The following is a 19,432-nucleotide window of genomic DNA, read 5'->3' as shown; positions in this document are numbered from 1 at the left end:
ACATTTTTCTATCTTATCAAGTAGTAGGTCATGATCTACTTTATCTACCACTTTACAATGCTTTGGTAAGGCCACACCAGGAATACTGCATCCAGTTTTGGTCACCACAATGTAAAAAAGATGTTGAGACTCTAGAAAGGGTACAGAGAAGAGCAACAAAGATGATTGGGGGACTGGAGGCTAAAATATATAGGGAACGGTTGCTGGAATTGGGTATGTGTAGTTTAATGAAGAGAAGGGTGAGGATAGCAGTGTTCCAATATCTCAGGGGCTGCCACAAAGAAGAGGGAGTCAAGCTATTTTCCAAAGCACCTGAAAGCAGGACAAGAAGCAATGGATGGAAACTAGTCAAGGAGAGAAGCAACCTAGAACTAAGGAGAAACTTCCTGACAGTTTGAACAATTAACCAGTGGAACAACCTGCCTCTAGAAGTGGTGAATGCTCCAACACTGAAAGTTTTTAAAAAGAGACTGGACAGCCATTTGCCTGAAATGGTATAGGGTTTCCTGCCTGAGCAGGGGGTTGGACTGGATGACCTCCAAGGTCCCTTCCAACTTCTTCTTCTTCTTCTTCTTCTTCTTCTTCTTCTTCTTCTTCTTATTATTATTATTATTATTATTATTATTATTATTATTATTATTATTATTATTATTATTATTATTATTATTATTATATTATTATTATTATTATTATTATTATTATTATTATTATTATTATTATTATTATTATTATTATTATTATTATTATTATTATCAAATGCCTTACTGAAGTCGAAGTAAATTATATCTACAGCATTCCTCTGGTCCACTAATTTTGTGGACTAAGATTTGTCTGGCATGATCTGTTTTTGACAAACCCATATTGGCTTTTAGTGATGACTTTGTTTGCATCAAGGTGTTCGCTGATTTGTTGTTTATCTTTTCCAGAATCTTCCCAGGTATTGAGGTCAGGCTGATAGGTATGTAGTTTTCTGGATCTATTTTTTTCCCCTTTTTTGAAGATGGGAACTACATCAGCTCTCTTCCAGTCCTCTGGTAGTTGCGGAAACTCGTGTTTCTAAAAAGTTAATAAATGACTGAATTGCTTCCTACAGGATGAAGATGAGGAGTTACATAATAATGGCTTATTTATGCCATGGAATGCTCAATTTGGAAGAACTGAAAGCTTCAGAAACACTTAACACAAACTATAAAGTGGACCCTGAATGTTTTATGAATATCGTATGTTAAATTCATTTTAACTGTTAATATTTTGATACATAAAGGAAATGCAAAACAGGCATCACACCAAATCTATAGCCTTCAAAGAATTGTTTATTCTATTTACTCCAGTGTGATGTAGACATGTTTAATGCTATATGCTATTTTATACAATATAAAAATCACCAAATAAGGGGAGAAAAGCAAAGTCAGGAACATTTTTTAAATTTTTATTTAGTTTTTTTTATCCAACCTATATTTTTTATAAATAACTGAAAGCAACAAAAATATCTAATACTCTTTCTCCCTCTTATTTTCCCCACAACTACTCTATGAGATGAGTTGGGCTGAAAGAGTAAGTTGGAACGATGTCACCCAACTGGTTTTCACCAATATTTATGATCAGATGGTATCAAGATGGTACATATACAAGTAGTCCTTCGCTTACAACCACAACTGAGCCCAAAATTTCTATAGTTAAGTGAGACTTTTGTTAAGTGAGTTCTGCCCCATTTTATGACCTTTCTTTCCTTAGTTGTTAAGTGAATCATTGCAGTTGTTAAGTTAGTATCCTGTTTGTTAAGTGAATCTGGCTTCTCCATTGACTTTGCTTGTCAGAAGGTCACAAAAGGGGATCACATGACCCCAGTAAACTGCAACTGTCATAAATATGAACCAGTTGCCAAACATCTGAACTTTGATCAAATAATCATGGGGATGCTACAAAGATCATAAGTCTTTTTATATATACAACCAAGCAAGGTATGTAATAATAGACACAGTTTGTACAGGAAGCTTCCCCAAACAATATTTTTTACAAAAACTGTGGTAGTTAGAGGTGATGACCAAAAGTACTTTATTTTTTCTGAGAGAAAAAAAAACATAACTTCCAGCACCACCATAATCCAGATCTGAAGTTCTAGGCCCTAATGAGGAACACTACAAATTAAATTGCTTGCCAGTCATATCACAGGCCAAGCATGTATTTTCTATTTTAAATCTTTAAAGACTTATTTCTGATAGCCTTTGCATTAAGCATTGACTAAGAGCTTTGCAAGTGTAAAACAATTCCATCTCCACAGAAAGAAAACTTGAAAATTACGTACAGGGTTAATGCAAGACATAGATGTCAAAAGATACACATATTAAAGCCATTTGAGATTCTCAATTCTCCTAATAAAAAAACACCCTAAAATTTATTTTTGTCTGTGTCATTCAAAGAATTTCAAAATATTATCAATATTCTTAAAACACCAGTTTTTCATTCCACTGACTTTGGAGGTGGATCCTCAACAAATAAATCTGATTTTGCTTATGCTCCACCTCTTGAATGTTGGCAACCTCCCTGAAGTTGGAGGTCATGAAAGTGGAATATTCCTGAGATTTCTGCTGTATTCATCATCTTGTTTGCTCATTTATGTTCAGAAAATATAACTGCAAACAAGAGTTCTCTGTTTTCTTTCTACCAACAGAGGGAGATTATCCATTTTCATAACTATCCAAGTGAGGAATATCATGTTGAAACAGAAGATGGATATATACTTACCATTTACAGAATACCTCATGGAAGGTATAATGCTGCAAGTAAAGGTAAGACAATGGGCAAGTCAAATAACATCCAAATGCAGGTGCTGCTGTGCCCGCTTCACCAGTTTCACACTGTTGAGCGACCAGGCCAGCCTACTCGTTAGCTGCACACCCAGGAATCTGGTACTGGTAACCATCTCCACAGGTGAATCATTTATGCACAGAGAAGTGTGGCTGTGCCTGCCTTTTCTTAAATTGACAATGATCTCTTTGGTTTTTCTGGTATTTAAAACTAGGCTGTTTTCCTTACATCAGTTCACCAACCACTTAACCTCCTTGTGGTAAGCTTCCACCTTATCATCATGAACAAGGCCCACTACTGTTGTATCATCTGCAAACTTCACAATATGGTTGGTGGCAAACCTATCACAACAGTCATGGTCAACAGGGTGAACAGCAGCGGACTTAGGACTGTAACCTTCTCCTTTCAATATCTTAGAAGAGACCGACTGACAGATTAATTAAGATTTTCAGAATCTTACACTCCTCTTTTCAATGAAAAGTTTTTAAAAACAAGAATGGTATAATAAAACAGCAAACTATTGTGACAAACCATCGCAAAAATTATTGCAAGAAAGAAACTAAGGCCACCAAAAACAAAACCGTCCAATTACTAACCAGAATGAGAACTGCAACTTTATACCGTTTACAACAAAATCTATATTAGGTGCTGCTTCTAAACCAAATTAGTATCTCTCTCATTTGGATTCTAATTGCTGAAGTTATTATTTTACCTTTGATTTTAGCTGAAATCCTGTATCATTTACTGTATAATGGAAAAAGGTCAAGAATTCAGGGGGAAAAAGGAAAAAAATAGAACCAGGAAACTACAGACCTATCAGCCTGACCTCAATACTTGGGAAGATTCTGGAAAAGATAATCAAACAACAAATCAGCGAACACCTTGATGCAAACAAAGTCATCACTAAAAGCCAACATGGGTTTGTCAAAAACAGATCACGCCAGACAAATCTTATTACATTCTTTGACCAAGTGACAAAACTAGTGGACCAGAGGAATGCTGTAGATATAATTTATTTGGACTTCAGTAAGGCATTTGATAAAGTAGATCACAACCTACTACTTGATAAGATAGAAAAATGTGGGTTAGATAGCATCACCACCAGATGGATTCGTAGCTGGCTGACAGGCCGTACTCAGCATGTGGTCCTCAATGGAACTGCATCTACATGGAAGGAAGTATGTAGTGGGGTGCCCCAGGGCTCTGTTCTGGGCCCAGTGCTCTTCAACATCTTCATTAACGATTTGGATGAGGGGATAGATGGGGAACTCATCAAATTTGCAGACGACACCAAGCTGGCAGGAATAGCCAATACTCCAGAAGTTAGGCTTAAGATACAGAAGGATCTGGACAGACTCGAACACTGGGCACTATATAACAAAATGAAATTCAATGGTGAAAAAAGTAAGGTTCTACATTTAGGCAGGAAAAATCAAATGCACAGGTATAGTATAGGTGGTATCTTGCTCAATAGTAGTAACTGTGAGAGGGATCTCGGAGTCCTAGTAGACAATCACCTCAATATGAGCCAGCAGTGTGCTGCAGCTTCCAAAACAGCCAACACAGTGCTAGGCTGCATTAACAGAGGGATAGAATCAAGATCAAGTGAAGTACTAATACCACTTTACAATGCTTTGGTAAGGCCACACCTGGAATACTGCATCCAGTTTTGGTCACCACGATGTAAAAAAGATGTTGAGACTCTAGAAAGGGTACAGAGAAGAGCAACAAAGATGATTAGGGGGCTTCCTCCTTCTTCTTAACTCCGTTCTATCACTTCCCACCATTTCATGCAGCCGGCTCTACATGGTAGGACCAATTACTGTCTTTGACCTTGAAATACAGTCCATTCATCATCTACCACATCTTGTTTGCTGTAATCTTCTCTGCATAATGAGTTCATGAGTTCTGCTATCTGGCAAAGGCTGTTAGCAGTGATAGTATCCACTTATACAGGCCAGGCACAGGGGTCTCAGCAAGGGGATACATCATTAAACAACAGTCAGAGTCAGAATACAGGAAAGTAGTCTCTTAAGAAAACATCTGTAGAATTGTCTATTAAAGAATGTTTTAGGATCCAATGGAAGCTACTCATGAAATGTTTCAAAATAAACAGTGAAGATTTTTTTAAAAAAACTTTCAAAGGTGAATCCCATTTAAGATGCATTGGGAAAATGTTTTAGCTATAAAACCTGCTTAGTAGGTTGAGTCTTGAAAGATTAAGAACAATATATCCTCAATTTGAGGGTATTACTGATGCATCTTGAAGTACTGTAGATCACAATACTGTTTAAAAGATAATTGATAATCCAATAGGATAAGCAGTCTAGCAATTTCTTTTTAAAAAGAAAAGTTCTCCAGTCTTTGTATATAAAAGTCTACATTGGAAGATTATATCACGGTACTGTTGAGAATATATCATAATGTTGGAGACAAAGGAATGGATTTGGTTATGTTTATAGAGTATATCCATTGAATCAATAAAATCTCAGTTCCTAAATTCTATGGATTTAACCACGTAATGATCATGCTTTCATTCCAGCCAGCGTTACCTACCATATTTTGAACAATAGATTGTGAGAATGTCCACAAATGTTGATTCTTTGCAAGATTTATTTGCAACTAATACTTCAGTTGTTTTGTAATCTTCAATGATCTGGCTCATTAAAAAGCATCTCTTCTTATTTTACAGCTGCACGACCTGTTGTGTTTTTGCTACATAGTGCCCTTGGAGATGCTTCCCACTGGATTTCTAACCAGCCCTACAACAGTTTTGGTTTCATATTAGCAGATAATGGTTATGACGTTTGGCTTGGAAATAGCAGAGGAAACACCTGGTCTTCAAATCACAAGACACTGAAGCCATGGCAGAAGGAATTCTGGGAGTTTAGGTAAAATCTAAAAGCATTAGCAGATGCTTAATTATTAGCTTAAAAAGATAGAAGCAGGAGGCAGTTTGTTGTAGTGGTTAAGGCATCAGGCTAGAAACCAGGAAACTATGACTTCTAATTCTATCTTGAGCATGAACCCAGCTGGATGACCTTGGCCAGTCAGTCTCAGAGTACAGGCAATGGCGAACCACTTCTGAAATTTTGCCAAATAAACTTCAGGGACTTGCCCAGGTGGTTGCTTGGAATCAAGACTGACTTGAAAGGATAAGAATTGAATTGAATTGAATTGAATTGAATTGAATTGAATTGAATTGAATTGAATTGAATTGAATTGAATTGAATTGAATTGAATTGAATTGAATTGAATATAAAGTAGAACCAGGGATGAAAACTGATCTCTGGGGCTTCTGTCTACTAAGCTTATTCCAATAATAAAAAAATAAAAACAGAATTAGGGATGAAAGCTGATATTCTAATTCCTCCCTCAGAACGATATATAAACTCCCTTATGTAGGAAGAAAAATCAGGTCCAGTTCCAATCCAGAATAAAATAGAAGGTATGTTTATTGATGAGAAGAACCAGCAACTGCATGCAGTTTTGGGACAGCTGACAAAATGGCTGAATGAGTGGATGGATCTTTATAGGGTTCTAATCAAGATGTTCCAGGGGGTTGTGCAATGTAGTGAGCATTGTGCCTTTTGCTATTCTAATGGTGATGGGTTAATCCGATGTTGTAAAGGTCATGTCCTGTCCTTAGAATTTGGGTGGGGAAATGTAAATTCTTAATCCCATCAGCTGTGGGGGCTAAAGGCATTTTGTTTATGAACAGATTAACCCAGTCTTTCTTAATAGGTACAAAATATCCATCTCTAAAGACTTGAGGCTTCTGCTTGAGGCTATTAAGAAAGACTGGGGCAGCTTTCTGCTGTTAAGATTTTTCTCCATTTCTCCTTTAGGGACTCTGAAACATTTCTTACTAAACATGCTCTGGCTGCAAAGTCAGCATGTGTGTTCAGTGATTGTTAGATAGACTTTCAACCTTGCTAGCAAAGATTTTAATTATATTCAATCTAGTGATATTCAGTGAATCTAGATTAGGTTCTGGGCTGAGGGTATTAATCTTGACAGAAGTAAATGAAAGGTCTTCAAAAATTTAATATGGAAAGAAAAATTTAAAATTGAATTTGCTGCAGTAGAAATTTACTGAGTGGAGAAGATAGGAACCAGGAAAGAAGAGCAAAAAGAAAGGATATAAGTGAAACACATAGACAAAAATTAGCTGGGTCGTAGAGTGGGAAAGGAAGAAGACAAGCTATAAAAACATACGTAAGAAAAGATAACTAACAAAACAGGAAATAACCTATTTTTTCTAAGCGGTCATAAAAAAGGGAGCCAGAACTCAGGCAAATGAGTATGTGCAATTAGTTGATTAATATTAACTGACACACCTTGCATAAATTATCTCTTAATTTTAATGTACATGGGATGTATGATTTAGTATGTAGCAGGAAATATGTAGGAGGTGGTCAGAAAGAGTGTAACCTCATAGGACCTCAGCTAATGGGGAAAGAGGAGGGATGTGCGGCCGGGAAAAGGGCTGTATAAAGAAGGGAATATTTTGGGTTGAAACTGTGGAGAGAACCAAGCTTTGATAGCTTCTCTCCCCGCTTATTGCAATAAATGAAACAAAAGGCCTTCACTGTGTCTTGGCAGGAGGGTATAACAATCTGGTCATACTCAGTGCTTTTTTTCTAAAAAAAAAAAGGTGCCAGAACTCTCATCTTGGCGGGCGCAGGAGGCAGGGTGGCGGAGTGGTGGCGCTGCTGCGGTCACAGGTGCCAGGGGTGTTGGTGGCGGGCTGTCCCCCGGGGCCGGAGCCAGCACGGCTGGTACTGTGGGAGCAGCGGGCCCACTCTATATGGCGGGGCTGTGCAGGTTGGGTGGCAGAGGTGGTACGGGCCAGGCGATGCAGGGCGGCCACTTAGGCATGCAGGGCAAGGCGACGGTGGCACAGGTCCAGCACCAGGTAGGCCACCAGCCTGGCTGACATGGGTGAACACAAGGAAGGAGTGCACATGGACTCCGCAGAACCCACCTCCCACTCCTTGTCCTCTCTTACTTACCTAGTTGAGATGGTGTAGTTGGGCAGCAGGGAGGGATACAAAGTTCCTGCCAACTCGCCTTCGCTGCAGAAACTTGCCGGTGCAACGTTTGTCAGTCAGGTTTTTTGGCACACTCAGCAGCAATTCCTATTGACTTTTGAAAGCCAATAGGCTTTTGAAAGCCAATAGAGGGAGTAGCATAGCTTGTGCAAAAGCTTTTTTGTGTGCAAAAAAGGGTGCCAGAATGCCATTCTGAGTGTTCAATGAGAAAGAAGCCCTGCTTTTATGTTTTAATCTTATAATTTTAAAAATATTCTAAGTTGCCCCAAACCTCGCCATTTGGATTGCATACAAATATTATATAATCGGTAAATAAAGGTAGAACATATGTTAAATATACATCAAATGATAATATGCTTCCCTACAAAGTCAATTCTTGCTCAATGACAGACCAAGGAGTTAACTCGGAAAGGCAAGAGGAAAATCTAGAAGAGGTCTGTGCAACTTCTAGAAGGGAAAGGCCCACACTGATAAATTAAAAATCTTTGTGGTCTGCAAAGGAATGCTGGTGGGCTAATCAATGATTTGGTGACTAGAGGAGCATCTACAGTGTTGGAGTTTGTGGTCATGGAGGCACTAGGCAACATGACTTTCAGGGCAGTGGTGGTGATTTTATTAATTTTTTTAAAAAAGTCTGTGCTTTGTCCAAGGGTGCTTGGTAGGCTGCATGTACAGGCCTGGTCTAGAATTTATTTTGGAGCATTCAATTATCTAGAGCAGGCATGTCAAACTCATTTTGTTTGAGGCAACTTCTTATAAAAGAATTGCCATAAATTTGTTTTAATAAAATAATTTAAATCAATTTTTCACTTGATTTCAAATTAAATGAATTATATTGGTTGACAATGAGATTTTTTGAAGTACAATTGCCAAATGCAATAAACTGGTTTTAGGTATACATGTACACTAATTATTTCAACACCAATATATTTTAACAACATATTCTAATTGTAAATGAATGCAAATGCAAATTATAGAATTTTTTTGTGCAAAAATAAAACAAAATAACAGATTTAAGAGCTGTTATCATTAGTTATCCTTAGATAAAATCCAGAACTTTGTTATACTGTATTTAATGAACAGATGCTTTGAGATTAAAAAAAAAAGACTGACTACATTTGATTGTGTATCGCCATGGCATTAAAACAAAATTTGAACAGTGTATGAAAAATAAAAGTTCCCTAAACGTCTGCTGGCTATATCTATACATTTTCCTTGATAGCACTCTATTGCCTTCTTTTAACCTTTTGGTCAACTTCCCATCTTAAAAAAGGCAAGGCACTGGGAGCTGAAAGTTACAGAGACTGTTTACGTAAGTGGGTTGCTAAGCAAACTGTTCACACTTTGCCGTTCTTAACCTCCCACTTTTAAATTAGCATGTACTAATTTAACCTCCCACTTTTAAATTAGCCTGTACTAATTCAATTTGAGCCATCTGAAGGCCTGTCACTGCAATGCCTTCTGCTGCTCTGCAACCTGGCTGCCTGAGGAGAATTTGGCTCTCCGGAACAGTTTCCTTCAGCTTTTTTTTTCTCTTTTTGTGCAAAAAAAGGTGCCGGAATGCTGTTCTGAGCGTTCTATGGGAAAAAAAGCCCTGGATATATCACATATAATTGAAGATTGTAATTAGTTGTGTGTGCATGTTCAGCAAGTGTGATGTATTTGTGCTGGCATTTCTAGGCCTCTTTCCAACCACATCCAGAAAAATTTGGAACAAACATTGGAATTCTTAAGGCCATGTTTGGTATTTCCCAGCAATCTGTTACTGGAAGGAAAAAGCAATCCCTGCTGTGTTACTGATCCCAGAGAAGCATTTGCATGTATGCAGGTATCCTTAGGGTGCCATAGTTATGGATGAGAAATGTTGGTTGCAAAGTTGGCATTTCTGGATGTAATACAGATATTTTGGACTTATTTTTGTTTCTTTGCATGTTTGATATTTTTAAAAAGGCATATGCTACTGACTACGCTTATGCACATATGTAACATCTTTTGCTAGGATACATGACCACTGCTTTTCCAGAATGTGAAAAGTGAAAGATTGTGACTAAACAAAATTTTAATGTACAGATAATACCACCAGAAATTATTTTAGCCTTTTTAATAAATGTTGTTACTGATGTTAAGTTCACCATGGAAAACATCATATATTGTTATGTATATACTAGGTTAATTATTTAAAGACTGAAGTGCAACATAACTAGATTTTAAATAATCTATTTTTCAAAACACACAACAGTCCAAACAGTAACAGTAAAGTCCAAATTAAGAATATTTCATTCTTAAGAATTGTTTAATTTAAAGTGGTTTAGTTGTAATAGATGGTTATAGATTCAAAATAGTTTTCAAGAGTATACAAAAGATGCTATTTTTTTCTAGCATCAGCTAAATTAGACATATTACATTGAGAAAAATGTTTCTCATTTCTTTCCTGTTACCTTTATTGATTTCATTGCAGAGATGTTAACATAGGAAATAGATTATTTTGTTATCTAATTTTACCTTCCAAAAGACAGAAGCAGATGAAAAATGTGAGGTTCTTTCCTATTGGCTTCTTTGAATTAGCTGTTTTAGATTCTAAAAGTTTAGTTCCTAAAGAAGTAACCCTGTAAATAATTTTAATGTCCTCTTCTAGTGCAGGCTCTTTTATGACTCAAGGACTTCAACTCCCAGAATTCCTGAGTCAGCATGGCTCAGCTTGAAAACCTCTCACTTTTCCCTCAGCATGGCTGGCTCAGGATTTCTGGGAGTTGAAGTCCACAAGTCATAAAAAAGAGCCAAGATTGCCTAGCCCTACAATAGGCTTTCAGAGGGACCTTTTTTTGCAAAAAAAGGATGCTGGAACGCCATTCTGAGCGTTCTATGAGGAAAAAAAGCCCTGGTCATACTAGTTCAACAGGATCTGTAATCTAGTATCCTATTATTTTCTCCTAAGCTTTCCCAACAAACTGATCTTCATTTACATCTTCTGCAATCCTTCTTACACTTGTACCAATACTTTTACAGCTTTTAACCCTATGGTGCTTTCCATGAGATCAGCTGAACTAATGTCTAAGCAAAATGGCCTAGGTTTGAATTTATAAAGCCATGTGCTTCCTTTGTTTCTTCCTAGTTTTCATGAGATGGGATACTATGATATTCCAGCAGCCATACACTTTATCCTGAACAAAACCAAACAACAGCAGCTTTATTATGTGGGCCATTCAGAAGGCACAACTGCTGGTAAGTTATATAGGCAAATCTATGAGCAGGATTGAATGGGGGAAACTACTACAGTCCACACATTGCAATTGTACAATTGCAATGTACAATTTGAGAATGCATCTGCTCTGGCAAATAGTTTATGGAGGAGGCCAAGTCAGGAAGAATTGAACAAATCAACTTCTGAATTCCTATTAATCAAGAGCCACTTTGCAATGCTTGACTCATCTAACCCAGCCCGTCCTCTGTAAGAGTTTTTTGCGATAAGTCTTGCCACACTCTACACAAAGATAAGCCTCTCGGCACTATGAGGAGAGCACCCCACTGCCTGCCAAAACTGGGCAGGATGGGAATGGGTGGCATTGCACAGGTAATGTCGACTCTCACACTTTTCATAGTGTCTCCTCCCCCGGAGCCCACCAAGCCAGATATGTGAAGTAGATGAGGGTCATTTTCTGGCCACTTCCAGGTGATGGTACATTTCTTCATTCCTCATGAAGGGTGATACCTCCCCAGCTCTTTCTTGCCTTTTTTTCTTCCCCCCCACCTCAAATATTTTCCCGCCACTCTGTTAGGAAGGAAGGAAGGAAGGAAGGAAGGAAGGAAGGAAGGAAGGAAGGAAGGAAGGAAGGAAGGAAAAAAGAAAGGAAGGAAGGAAGGAAGGAGATGGGAAAGAGAAAGAGGGAGGCAGGGAAGGATGCAGGGAGGGAAACAGGAAGGAAGGAAGGAAGGAAGGAAGGAAGGAAGGAAGGAAGGAAGGAAGGAAGGAAGGAAGGAAGGAAGGAAGGAGATTGGAATGAGAGGAGGGAGGGTCTGAGGGAAGTCCTGCCTTAGTCCTGCCCTGTTGCCCTTTTGCCATCCCCTTGCCCCCTCCTCCTGGCCTATCCTGGAGGTCTCCCATCCTATTGCAAAGGATGCTTTGGTTACAAAGCCAGGTCTCCTCACATGGAGAGGGAGTGGGCTTCCCTATTATCTACTCGCTTTGCCCTCCTGCACTCACCATGAGCAACCTGGCTAAGGAGAGCGAGCATAGCAGCAGCCTTGAGGAGGAAGTAAGCGCAGCTGGGAAACCCCTTGGGTAAGTGGGGCTGGGCTAGATGTCATGGGAGCTCGAGGACTGGGCTGGGCGTTTGAACTCTGCTGTCCAGGGCTCCGGGCAGCCTGTGCCACCATCCAGCTCTTCCTGCACGGTCTGAGAGGGACAGTGAGGTTCCTCCAGTGGACCATGCCCTGGTACTCGCCCTGGTTCCACCTCCCTCTGCTGGAGACTCTTGGATCTTCCCCAGTCCTGCCCAGGCGCCCACAGGTACCCTGATGCGAGTGACATCAAGCTGGCCATGCCCACCGAGTAAGTCACATCCACCCTGGCCACACCCACCCAGCTCCATGTGGGCAACCACAATGCTGATGAGGCCCTCAATGAAACTGAATTTGACACCCTTGGTTTGTTCTCCTCTACAGTTGAAGAGGCCCAGTTTCTCTGCAAAATCTTTTATTTCTTCAGGTTTCATCTCATTCTCTACTTGGCCAAAACTGGCTGAAAAAATCAAGGTGTTTTTTGGAATGGGACCTATAGCTACACTAAGATATGCTACAACTCCTATATTAAAAATAAATATGACTCGTTCGCTATTTCATGTAAGTGCTTTTGGGATCTGTTGATGCATTAAACAATCAAATGCAGTATTCCAAAGAAAGTAACAGTAAAGTAATGAAAAGAGGGCATAGCTTGAAAAGGAAGTCAATCATCCAAAGAGAGTTGGAATATAATGCTGTTTTTTTCTTTTTTTCTTTTGCCCCACACTTTTCCCTTCCTTTTTTCTCCCTTATTTTCCTAATATTTTCTTTTGTATTTTTGTATTTTATATTATAAAGGAATAAAAATTTTTTAAAAAAAGGTTAATGTTTTTTATCTCTGGGAGCCACCAAAGTTGGCTGAAAGATGGTGGCTATATAAATGTTTAAAATAAAATAAGATAAAAAACTCATAACTGACTATAGTTTGTTTTTAGGAGAAAAATCATTGAAAATCATAATATGGTATGTGATGATTATCATATTATTTATATTTCATTAATATAGTTTTAATTACAATAACCTAAATTAAATGAACTTTTGTTTTTTCTTTTCCACCTTTTGGAATTTCAACTTTGTAGCATGCGAAGATCCAGTTTGTGTATTCCTGAACTAAGGAGTTTTTCTTTCTTAAATTTGTGGTTTATAGTGGATATGGGGTTAGGATGATATTTAATCTGGCTTAATTCTATCAGTTCCAATTTAATGAATAAATTAATTAATATATTTCAGACCCTGTTTGGCTACAAAGGAATTTTGCAGTATCCTACTTCTATGAGAAAGCTAATGGTTTCATTTTGTAATTTTCAACCTATAATCTGTGAACGTACATTTTCCTTTATAGCTGGTTCTAACACTCCCAATTGGAACATGGTATGTATAAAAGAAAAGTGGGTCAGGCTTGGTTTCTATTAAAAATGTTTGCACTTCTGGTTGCAAAACAACACTTTTTCTTAAATTAAGGCTGAGTATGGTCCACAAGTCAAATCTCACCTGCCACCTGGTTTTTATATGGCTGCCAAGCTAAGCATGGATGGGCGAGTGGGCAACAGATCACGAAGTCCAAGACTCTGGGATCTGAAGCAGAGCCAAGAGACAAAGATGGGAAATTCTGAGCAGCAGTGACTGATCTCTTGAGCCCTTCCTTGTCAGGGGAGGGTTATTACTCCCCTATCAGAGGGCGATGAACCGTGGCTCATTCGCATGGTGAACATCAAAGAAGGAAATCTGAGGCATATTCTACTGTAAGATAGTCACACAGGTGCAGAGAGCAGGGGAAAATGTACAGATAGAAATGGGCTGCTGGCAAAACTAAAAAAAACGGCAGTGACATTCCTAGGCCAGCATTGTCCAATGCCTGATGCGCTCCCTAGCCTGCAGACCTGCCAGCCACTCACATGGAGGCAGGGGGAAGGGGATCGAATCTGGCCATTTACACAAAAGGTTTGCAAGCCCTTAGATTAAACCCTTTCTCAAATTTTAAATAAGACAAAGTTGAGCTTTACTATTAACCTTTGCATTTCAAGATTTCCTGAAAGAAAGGATTAATTTTGTGCAAAAGGTTTAGAATAGGAAAGGTAACTGTGTTCATTATATTTGAACTGAGAACTTTCCAAGTTGTTTTTAGCAAATGTTGTTCCAATAGAATTGAAGAATTAAGCTTCACGATTGTTCCAAAAACTAATAGCTAGTATCCAATGTCAGCAAACTGGAATGAGAATTGTTTGAAAATTAAAAAGACAAAGCACATAGACTGCATTCTGAGCTGCCCCTTTATATTTCTGGCTAGTTGCAGGATAACAAATGACTAGAGTCATCCAAGACTATTGATGTATTTGCAATCAACTTCAAAATATAAAGTAACTATATAGCAAATTAACTCCAGCTGAATTTTGAAAATTAAATCCACTGCACTGCACAGAACAAGAAAGTATCCTGGATTGGGGATGTTCATCAATTGTATAAGATCTATTCATGAATGTAAATAGCCTCCAAAATTTAGAAAAGCCCTTATTGAATTTTTGCTATACAGCATGTACAATTAATTAGGGAATTAAGTTGAACGATTGTTTTATTTCAGAGTCGTATGGATGTGTATGTAGCACATTCTCCTGCTGGAACATCTGTGCAAAACATTTTTCACTGGAAACAGGTATGTTATTGCATCATGGAATGAATCCAGTTCTAAGCATATGTAGAAGAGTTAATCATTCTACTATATTGAATTTGAATTGAATTTATTAAATTTATATGTTGCCCTTCTCCCTAAGGACTCAGGGCAGCTCACAACAATAAAAAGTTAAAAGAAACATAAAATACAAAATTTAAAAAAGAATTGAACTACAAATGTAATAAATACATAACAATTAACCCAATAAAACCAAATTTAAAACTATAGTTAGTCCAGGCCCGATTGTTGGAACATCCACGTCTTCAGGTCATGGTGGAAGGACCAAAGGTCAGGGGCCATCCGCAGCTCCGGAGGCAACTCATTCCAGAGGGTCGGCGCGCCCACAGAGAAGGCTCTCCCCCTGGGGGTCGCCAGCTGGCATTGCTTAACCAACGGAACCCTGAGGAGGCCGACTCTGTGGGAGTGAACCGAGTGATGGGAGGTTGACAATGGCAGCAGGTGGTCTCGCAAGAACCCCGGGCCTAAGCCATGTAGAGCTTTAAAGGTAATTACCAGCACCTTGAATCGCACCCAGAGGGCAACTGGAAGCCAATGCAGCTCACGCAGGAGTGGTGTAACATGGGAGCATCGAGAAAATCCCATAAGCACCCACGTGGCCTCATTTTGCACCAGCTGAAGCCTCCGGGTTGCTTCTGACTAACCCTGGATCCAGTGGAACTTTGTGTGAATTGATGAAACATTTCCAACACCAGTAAAAATTGTAATTAAAATACAACCTAATAAATCACATCCATACACATATACCCATTATACCAGCAGTACTAGACACAAATAGAATGATTTAGAATAGAATGAGTCAGGTCAAAGAAATCAACCAAACAAATATACTTAAGTATATAATTTATAAATTCCATTGTTATAATAAAATTATACTTAAGGAGATCCATTCATGATCATCTGGTGGCAGAAAGGGAGAAAACAAATTGAATGTCTATAACAACTTATGTGCTCTGCATATAAGTTAAATAGGCATCGCAACAGTATACAGCCTTGCCGGACTCCTTTCCCAATTTTGAACCAATCAGTGGTTCCATGTCCAGTTCTTACTGTTGCTTCTTGACCCTCATATAGGTTTCTCAAGAGACAAATAAGATGGTCTGGTACTCCCATATCTTTAAGAACTTGCCACAGTTTGTTGTGATCCACACAATCAAAGGCTTTAGAATAGTCAATGAAGCAGAAGTAGGCATTTTTCTGGAACTCCCTAGGTTTCTCCATGATCCAGCGTATGTTGGCAATTTGATCTCTAGTTCCTCTGCCTCTTCAAAATCCTGCCTGTACAGTACTTCTGGTAGTTCAGGTATTTCAGGTTTAAGGATTTTTTTTAAAAAAAATTAAACATTGTTAAAACATTACTGACTAAAGTAAAAAAATGGCTAAGAAGAAGAGCACTAGATCAGAGAAAGCAACCTAAAATTGTAAGGTTTGTAACATTACTCAAAACTGTCTCTTTTGTGGGTAATAATCTGCACCTTGTAATATCTGGAACTACTACATTCAGCTCATTCAGCATATGATGTTAGCATATAGCTTTTCTGTTTATGCTGCAATATTTATTGTTTGTATAGAAAGTCTCCAGGTTAAGACTGTCTTGCTTTAAGGATGAACCATAGTTAAGAACAGAGCTTATCCTAGCAAAATTCAAGTTAAATACACAATGATTCAGATTAAATACACAATGCTTCAATTTCATTAAATCACATTACTTATACAGAATTAAACAGTAATACTGTTCTGGGTTAAATACAAATCTGAGCTAAGGACAGACAGACTTAATTGAACTTGTTCTTGAATTGGGGACTGCCTGTATACAGCACTTTCTACATAAAGCATGTTTCAAAGTTTTTTTAAACAGAAAATTTTCTAAGTTCCATTTTGGAAAATTATAAAAATTAAATCTAGTACTGCTATTGAAGTAACTATAACAATAAGTTGGAAATATTGGGATGATCATATTGTTATAAAATTGCTGAAATAGATATTGTGACTACTTGAATACTGTAGGCTATCACTAGCCTAAGTCCTTTAAGTTATGGTTGCATTAGAATAAATTGTCCTTTTATTTTGTTGAGGTTGAAGCATGAGTAATATTGCTTTGATACATGTGAATTTATTTATTTCCTTTATGGATTTGCCCATCTGTATACACACTTTCTGTACTTTATTTATTTTATTGTAAGCTGACTAAAGTCACATATAGTATACAGAAAATGTTTCTCTCTCTCTCTCTCTCTCTCTCTCTCTCTCTCTCTGTGTGTGTGTGTGTGTGTGTGTGTGTGCAATCTTGGGCATCAAACCAGGTTTTCAAGGTCTTGCAGAAGACCAGCATGGATGGGACCAATCCAGCCCACAGCTGATGGTACCCAGGCATAATCTCCTGCTGGAGGGGACAGATAGAGACCACTGGGCAGAGACGGTCCCATAAGTAACTCAGTCCTAAGCCATGAAGAGTTTTAAAGGTGACAACCAGCACATTGAGTTGCATCTGGAAGCCAATGTAGCTTGTATAGCAGTGGTGTCATGTTATCAAAATGACTGGTAATATTTTATTCAGTTCTGTAATTACATACTATTGATTACAGATCCATAATAAAAAAGGGTTTCAAGCATATGACTATGGCACTAAGGAAAAGAATATGAAGAAATATAACCAGGTATGAGAATAAAACAGTTTTCCTGTGAAATATGCTTGTAGCTTTTAGATCCCTGTTAGATGTGTTGTAGATGGGTAGAATTTTTTTTCCACTGTTTAAAATTTTGCAGGCTGAGGTTGAGCAAAATAACAAAAGTGCATCAAAGTGATTGTAAATGTAAAACAAATATTTCTTACCTTCCCAATCTGAATACAGTCAACACCTAAATGTAATTTAGACTCTAGATGGTTTGCAATGTAGAAGCATTATTTGCAAATTGCTCCCAACAATCTGGGTCTTTGTTTTACCAGCCTCAGAAGGATGGTAGGGTGAGTCAACCTGGAGCCTATTCAGGATCAAACTCCAGGCTACGGGAAGAGTTTGCCTACAATATATTGCACTTTAACCACTGCGCCACTAGGGCTCCTTTACATCAGTAAATTGCATCACTAATTTAAGCTAGCATGTTCTCTTTTAGACCAATGGCACAATGTCCTGCCCTTTCTGGGGCTCTGAGCTGATTGAAGGCAAACATCAGAATTTAAAAAAACACATCTAACACACTCACACATACACACAGAGAGACTTGGTTTCATTAGAGTTTTGGCGTTTGCACTGAGTTCTAGGAAATCCTACTACTTTGCTTGCTCACTGCCTTTTTTTAAAGTGGTAATATTTTATATGTTGTATCTTTTCCTGAGAATTATTTTGAGTTTTTTTCAGGTGTGTTGCTTTTTTCCCCAGACAACTCCTCCTGTATACAAGATAGAAGATATAAAAATACCCATTGCACTCTGGTCTGGTGGAAATGACTTATTTGTGAACATAAGAGACGTCGAGGCATTAATAGCGCGGCTTAGTAATGTCATTTATCACCAACATGTTCCTGAATGGCAACATCTGGATTACATTTGGGGAATGGATGCAACTGAGATTATGTACATGTGTATCATTGAGATAATGAAAAGTTATGCCTGATTCCTCAGCAGCGATCTCCAGAGAAAGCATGTTGTATGATGACAATTTAAAAACACACCTTAAAGTCATAATGCAGCTGAGCTGATTAGTTGAAGAAATATTTGCAATCTGACTGAACACTGTTTCCCTAAATGGTATTTGCATTAACAAATCACTTCTTCAAACTGTTCCTGTTTCCTCTGAATTCTTTACCTTATTCCTCTGTAATTGAGAAACAAATTAAATTCTCATAGACCATCAAGAGATTTCCTTTTTTTATTTGGATGCCCATCATAGCAGCAATATTAAGTTATAGTACTAACAAAATGAGGTAGCAGTAGAAAAGAATAAAAGTTTGCTAAACACGTTGATATGCCTTCTGTTGGATACAAACTTGCTGGATACGTTCTGGGGAGAAGCAGCACTTTACAAAGCCAGTCTGCAAAACGAAAGGAAAAATCCATATGGAAGGGGAGCAAGTCTACTCTGTCACAGCTAAAGGCATTTGATGGCAAGTGTTATGCACATATCCCTAAAGAAAAGAAATTAAATGGCACATTTGGAGCAAAAGCTTGCCAGGTTTTAGATTTAAATCCTGGATAAGTAAACACAGATAGCGTTGTTCATTTTAATGAAGAAATAATTCCAAAAAGATAATCCAAGATGAGTTGAGGGATTCGGATTCTGGTCCATACCAGCCTAGGTTTACTAGTAGCACCTAGATCAGCAGAAGGGGCTGAAGAACCAGAATTAAAATCTGTTGTGATTCAGGGTCAGCCTGTGGGTTCGGCAGTTGGGTCGGACGACTCAGAGGAGGAGGGGGGGTGTTGAAGAGCTTGCTGAGGGGATTGGACAGCTTGATGAGAGCCCCCAGCAAGGCCCCTCTCATCTGGTCATGACGCAGACCCAGCTGTGAGCCTGACAGCGTGGATGAAGATGACCCACAGCTGGCCCTGTTCAAGGACGCCCGACGCAGGAGGCAGTCAGTCAGGAGTAAACAGAGGGAGGCAATG

General features: G+C 38.4%; 1 protein-coding gene across 1 annotated transcript; it reads left to right on the top strand.

The window, feature by feature from the left end:
• Window positions 1-1,094: 1,094 nt before the first annotated feature.
• LOC308668588 (lysosomal acid lipase/cholesteryl ester hydrolase-like) lies at window positions 1,095-18,440 on the top strand (the record flags this gene model as incomplete). Its single annotated transcript, XM_081328598.1, has 9 exons — window positions 1,095-1,220; window positions 2,672-2,789; window positions 5,501-5,699; window positions 10,975-11,084; window positions 12,568-12,701; window positions 13,371-13,511; window positions 14,719-14,790; window positions 17,412-17,483; window positions 18,207-18,440. 9 exons carry the CDS (start codon window positions 1,095-1,097, stop codon window positions 18,438-18,440), a joined length of 1,206 nt encoding a protein of 401 aa, XP_081184724.1.
• Between the last annotated feature and the right edge of the window lie 992 nt (window positions 18,441-19,432).

The sequence above is a fragment of the Vipera berus genome (genome assembly GCF_964194415.1).
Source record: "Vipera berus genome assembly, chromosome: 5".
In the NCBI taxonomy this organism is placed as follows: Eukaryota; Metazoa; Chordata; class Lepidosauria; order Squamata; family Viperidae; genus Vipera; species Vipera berus.
This window is presented reverse-complemented; position numbering and strand designations above follow the sequence as displayed.